The sequence below is a fragment of the Plasmodium fragile genome (assembly GCF_000956335.1).
Source record: "Plasmodium fragile strain nilgiri unplaced genomic scaffold supercont1.37, whole genome shotgun sequence".
Lineage (NCBI taxonomy): Eukaryota > Apicomplexa > Aconoidasida > Haemosporida > Plasmodiidae > Plasmodium > Plasmodium fragile.
Window position 1 is genome coordinate 16,781 of NW_012192617.1, and position 6,296 is coordinate 23,076.

A 6,296-nucleotide genomic window follows, 5' to 3' on the forward strand; every position below is an offset into this window, starting at 1 on the left:
AAAAAAAAAAAAAAAAAAAAAATTTACCAAAATTTTATGTGAAAATAAGTACCTCGCAAAAGCGCCTTGAACAATTTCTGCACAATCTCTATAGACGTTTCCCTAGGCCCATTTTCCACTTTGCGTAGCGCGGCTTTTTTTCCCATTCACCCCACCCCATATGCACACACGCACATACACACAGGAGATCCCAGTTTGGGTGTGTCTTTTGTGGTAAGACAACCCTGTATAGGAATTTTCTCAAATTAAGTTTGAAGTTACCCCTTGGGGAGGGAATTTTATGCCCGAGTGGGAAGTGGTAGGCGTTTCATCTGCTAAACGATTGTAGAATCGGTGGACAGCTACGTAGGAAGAAGAAGCCCTCCTCTGGAGCCACCCCTTTTTTGGGATATTGCCCGTAGGTTCACACACACACACAAACACACAATGATCGGCTCAGTTAACATATAATCATTGCATTTTAAAAAAATTAGACTTGAAATGTGAACGAGTTATTTTTATGGGGAAAATAACATCTGGGGGGATCCATTCAAATGATTCCATTTTTTGCACACCATGGGAGAGGGCAAATTAAAATGGCTATTTCTGTCCTTATCCGTACTTACATGATCAGGGCGACTTTTTTTTTTTTTTTTTTTTCAAAAGGTGAGTTCTATTTCTGCATATTCCAGCGCCTGCAAAGCCCAGTGTGGCAACTTATCCTTTAACTCCTTTAGCATTTCGCCTTTTCGGTCCTCTGTGGGTGTAGTCTGTGTAGTCGCTATAATCGGTGTGCTTCTGCATTCCTCCCTTTCATCCACACGTGTTGAATTATCCTGCGTGTTCGTCGCCTGGGGGTGGCTTGGCCCCCCATTTGATGTATCCTCACCCGGGGCCGCCTTGTCATTATCGGGGATCTTATAGTTTCCATTCCTGCACCCGATGACGAAGTAGTTGTAGAGGAAGGTCGTCACGAACAGGTCCGTTTTTTCTAAAAAGATGGCAACTCGCAGGAGGTAGCAAAAGTGCAAGGTAAAATAAATATTATGTATGGTCAAGAGGACATTTACAATTGGGTTCTTCTTCGAAATAAGTAGATGCAGAGCCGATTTAGAAAATTTAGAACACACATAGCAGTGACAGTTTTTCACAAGTGGAGAGAAATCAAAGGCATACTTGGCTTGCTTCAATTTTATGGTTCCGTCATAGCTCAAGGCAGTGTTAAACCTAGCCGTCCTCGACGCATACACACAATCGTACATGTCGTAACCCAGGAGAGAGCAAAAGAGAATATCAGCGAGGTAGCCAATGCCCATAATGTACCTGCATTTATTTTCTGGTAAATGATTCCATTTTTTATTTTTCTCATTTGAGCAATGGTGCACTATGTTAAAGAAGTCCCTTTTTTTTTCACCACCACAGAGTCCCCCCACAGCATAGCCATTCAGTTTCTGCTTCAATATGAATTGCATAGATTCGTTTCTCAGTCTGATGTGAAGTCCCCCCTGAATTATTCCAAATAGTGTTTGCTCCGTTTCCCTACTATGAGCTTGTATGCACCTCTGCAGCCACCTGTTGGTCCTGTGCGTCGCCTCTTCTATCTTTTGCACGTCCGTTTCCGTCGCGGGGCGCACGTCGTCCAGGGCCATGATGATGTCGCTCCCGATGTGGTTCTGCAGCCGTATGGAGCTTTCGGGCGTCAGCAGGATTTCCCTCCGGGGGGCGGCATCCATTTGGTTAGCCGTGTCCCCTATCTCAGCGGATGCCGCTTCCATCACTTCCCCCACTTGCGTCAATTCGGTCACTCCCCCCACGGCGAGCACGTTCCTGCGCATAACCGCGTCGTCGTAAATATTGTCAAAGAGGATGCCCTCCTCCAGAATCTTTATTCGCTTGCTGAGGGAGACCATCTGGAACCCCCCCGAGTCGGTCAGCATGGCATTTGGAAAACGAATAAAATTGTTAATGTCCTTGTTATGTACAAAAGTTGACATGTCATATATATTGGCTAAGTGGTATGTGTTGCTCAGGATTATGTGGTTGCACAGGAGCTGCACTTCTTCCTGCACCAGGCCTTTGATGCAACTCTTCGTGCCGACAGGCATGAAAATGGGGGACACGACCACGGTGTTTTTCTTGGCGGTGGGGCGGCCTTCCGTCTGCTTCCCCTCAACATGCTCCCCCTCCATATGCCCCCCGTCCGTGTACTTCTTCTTAATAAGTATCAAGTTGATCCTGGCTCGTTTGTGCTTCTTTATATTTATAAGCTTCAGATTCTTCTTGTACTTTTGTTCTTGCGTGGTGGTAGCGGCCTCCTGCTTCTTGTTCATCTCCCGGTCGCAGCCACTCTCTTCTCCCCCCTCATCACCCGAACTTCTAATCACATTGGACAAGTACATCTGCGCTTGGCCACCCCTCGATCTGAGAACAGCGATTTGTTTATTCACGTCTTCCATATCAATGTAGGCAAAGCTCTCCTCACAAAAGCGTACAAAATCGTCGTACTTTTTATAATCATTTTGAGTGAAGAAGTCAAATGGTAGGGGTTCCTGCGGGGGGTTACTCGGGGGAGACTCCCCCATGGCCACTGTACCTTCTTTACCCCGTATGCCGCTTCCAACTTTTATTTTTTTTTTTTTACTCCTGTGGTTTTCGCTTGAAGGAGAGTTACTCTCCGGGAAGCAGGCCTTTTTTTTTCTACTTAACTTATCATTTGGTTCTTCCATGTCGACGTCACGCAAAAGCCCACCTCAATGATTTCACTTGGTCAGGGCAGAGACGCGAGGTTTAAACAGAAGAGTTTGCTCCTTCTATAACAAATATATATATACATACGCTCTTTTGTTACCACTCCGTTTTAACAACTACTGGCTGAGGTGTAACCCAGTGCAGCGCAAATTTTGTTTTGCAAAATTGTTGATCATTTTTGAGCGAAACTTCCGCAATTGTGGTGCCTAATCCTGTTCGTGCTTTTGTGTTACCCCCCATGCATTAGATGCGCCAACGTTGGGTTAGGGTTAATCAGTCCACCCGTTCAGCGTTTCAGTTACAACGGGGCATTGAAAAAAAAAAAAAAAAAAAAAAAAAATGCTAATATGGTGAGCACAGCTAATTTTTTTCTTCCCCCTTTTGCATCAATTTTTTCCTCGTTTGTGTTACTCCAAAAACGGTTGCTAAAAAATGTGGAGGCGGCTTCTATTCATCTGGCAGAGTGTCACTCCACTGTCGAGGTGCTACGAAAGGATTTCATTTTTAAATGAAGATACAACCTCTCCAGTCCGCTGGGTCATAGCGCATGGCGTTAAGGAGATGTTTCGCGGAACAGGCGAGGAAGCCGTGCCAAAGTTTACACATCCATTGGGGCGAACTCCCCATCAGCAGCTGCTTCTCCTGTTTTTTGTACTCCCTCAAACTAATGCAACTCGCAGAATGCACCGACAAAGATCTGTTTTCATTCTGTTCACTTAAAAAAAATAAATTGGCATTTGTCACGCCATCGCACCAAGGGCGGGGGAGACAGAAATAAAAGGCGTTTAATTGTGCATCCTTGGGCAGGAACAAGGGTAGAAAAAAAAAAAAAAAAAAAAAGAATAAACCCACAGAGGTTTTACAAATAAAAGGGGAAACTAAAAAAGCAAAATAAAGTGCAAAAACAAAATGGCAAATGGCAAAATGAACGGATAAAAATGAGGCAACAAAATAAACATCGTGACGTGCCAACAGGTCACTTCAGGCACATCCCAACATGTTCATCCTTCACACAAAGGAGTTAAAAAAAAAAAAAAAAGGCGCTAATCAGTAACTACTAAGGAAAAAGCGGAGAAAAAAATCCCCCACTTTCCGTCAGGCAAGAATACACATTCTGCTGCATAAACCCTGTAGAGACGTTGCAAATCTTTTACTTGGACAGACTTGCACGAAGGATGACTCGGCATGTACACATGCACACGTGCATACGTGCACGCATGGCTGCAAAGAACCCCTTTACAATTTGTAGTCTCTTCACAGAGATCCTAAAAGGAACATTCATGAAAAGGGTTTTTTCTTTCCCACCAGGCGTTCCTTGAATAATTCAGTTGCCCGATTTCAGGGTTCAGGATGACGGTTGGCTCATCCTCCCTCGGGGTACCTCCCTTAAAATGAATTACTCCTTCACATGTAATGAGCAATCTCCTTCATCCCCTATGGATAGGCTCAAAAAGGGGGAAATCAAATAAAGTCCAGGTACTCATCCTGCAACTCCATGAAGCGTTCGAATTCGTCCTGAGTCATATCTTGCTGCAATTTCTGGGCATCTAAAGAGGGGGGAAAAAAAAAAAAATAAAATAAACAAAATAAATAAAAAGAAGCATTTCCCCAACGCTGCCGCTCCACCCCAATAAAAAGGGACCGCTTCGATGCGACAACACATACGAGTGATCGATCACTCCCCTGCCATCTCTGCACAAGAGGAAGCAGACAAACACTCCAACCACAATATGCACATACCCATGAGCGAAAATTCCTTCTTAAATTTTTCTATATAGAAGAGGGGCATTTCCGGCTCATCAGCCTTCTGTGTATCCTTTAGCACAACCATCTCGCTGGTACTTTGTTGCACCTGGGTCAAGTCACCAGTTTGATGTTTGGCCCTTCCTGTGATGACGTGACCCTTGTGTACATTGTCATCTTCCGCTGGGTCTTTGCCAGGTGTAGTGGTCCTTCCGCCAGTGGAAGGGGCTACCACTTGGTTCGCTCTTCTTTTTCCCTTTACGTTCATGCATATTTTAATTTTTTTGTCTGACCGTATAACGCTGCTGCAGGCGTCCGTGGGCGTTTCTTCGTTCTTTGCTCTCTTCTGTTCGGCCGCCGTTCCGGGGTTGTCTGCGGGGGGGGGGAAACAAATGCAGCCAGGTAAGCCACCGTCATCCATATACACATGCGCATGTACGCGAAAGCACTCTCGCTCGTGGATTGACCCGCTGCTGCCTACTTTGAGACACCTGGGAGGAATTATTCGTGAGGGACAGCTCGGAGGAGTTGTTCGTCATGGATTCGTCTGACGAGTGGTCCGCGGCGAGGGAGTGCAGAGAGTCGGGGGGCGCCACCCTGGTGAACTTTTCTGTGTAAAGGGGAATGAAGTAATTTTTGAGCTTCTCCGTGTGCTCCTTTAAAATGTTGATGTACTTGGTGTACCGGTTGTAGATTCGGTCGTTGCTGCTTTCGTCCTTCTCCTGCAGTGCGTGGTGTGTGATGAGGCGGCGATGAGGTAGCGGCCAGACGGCGACGACGCAGCGGTGTGCTTAGCGACGAGACGGCGACGCCACTTACCACGAGTTCAATCTTATTGTTGCAGAAGCAAAGGAAGTGCGCGTCGTACGCATCCAGTGGAAGCAGCTGAGCATCCAGTTGAGAGTAAGTCGCGTTACAAAAGTTACAAACATACATGTCATTGTCAGTTCGATCCTTCCTCAACTGAACTTCCATCTGCCTAATGCGATAATCAATCACATACACGATGTAGTTGTTCAGGCAGTAATACACTTGGAAGGTAGACCCCCTCTCTGTCGTTTTCAGTTTTTGTACTTGGATTATAAATTTCTCCTTTAACAGTTTAGAAAGTATACTCCGTATCTTTTGCTCGTTCATGTTGACGCTGTTAATTATGTCCTTCTCTAGGTAAAGGCATTCGTTGTGAACGAATAGGTCAAACACGACAATTTCTTCATCGCTTAAAAAAAACCTGCTCACGTATATCATGAGGTGCAAGAAGAACCTCTTCTCCTTGTCGTAGAAAATTTCTTTCGACTTTTCCATCTTTTGTGTTCTGGCTCGGGGGAGTGTGGAGGGGGGGACGGACACAGAAAGGACTAATCTTTGACTGGGCGCCTTTAACAACCCCTCACTCCAACCTTCTATCCGTATGCGCTGCTGACTATGTAGGACGACGACATGGTTTGAGAGTCTTGTTCAGATGGGCTACTCTTACAAGCGGTAAATGTGGTCATAAAAAAAAAGTTACTGCTTTGTGGATGGGGCATAGGGGGGGGTGATTGGGTAATGCCTTAAAAAACTTCTTAAAGAGGGTCCTAAAACGTACAAAAAAATTACGAAGCGAGAGAAGTACGTAGTTTATGCAAGAAGCAAAAAAAAGGGTGGAGCTTCGTTCATTTCGCTTATTTTGTCCCTTCTCCGCTTTTTTGTTTCCTTCCCTGCTGCTCAATTTTTTTTTTTTTTTTTTTCCAAAGTGGCCCCCTTACAATACAGCCCGTTGTATATAGTAGGAAATGTTGGGGGGGAGGAGTCGGCGTGTGGTGGAATTTTTTTTTTTTTTTTTT

General features: G+C 45.1%; 2 protein-coding genes across 2 annotated transcripts; both read right to left on the minus strand.

Moving 5' to 3' along the window:
- Positions 1 to 638: 638 nt before the first annotated feature.
- AK88_03288 (queuine tRNA-ribosyltransferase) lies at positions 639 to 2,705 on the minus strand (the record flags this gene model as incomplete). Its single annotated transcript, XM_012480909.1, has 1 exon — positions 639 to 2,705. The coding sequence occupies one exon, from the start codon at positions 2,703 to 2,705 to the stop codon at positions 639 to 641; it is 2,067 nt and encodes a 688-aa protein (XP_012336332.1).
- Positions 2,706 to 4,188: 1,483 nt separating this feature from the next.
- AK88_03289 (uncharacterized protein) lies at positions 4,189 to 5,775 on the minus strand (the record flags this gene model as incomplete). The annotated part of the gene is made up of 4 exons (XM_012480910.1): positions 4,189 to 4,274; positions 4,468 to 4,842; positions 4,952 to 5,192; positions 5,290 to 5,775. 4 exons carry the CDS (start codon positions 5,773 to 5,775, stop codon positions 4,189 to 4,191), a joined length of 1,188 nt encoding a protein of 395 aa, XP_012336333.1.
- Between the last annotated feature and the right edge of the window lie 521 nt (positions 5,776 to 6,296).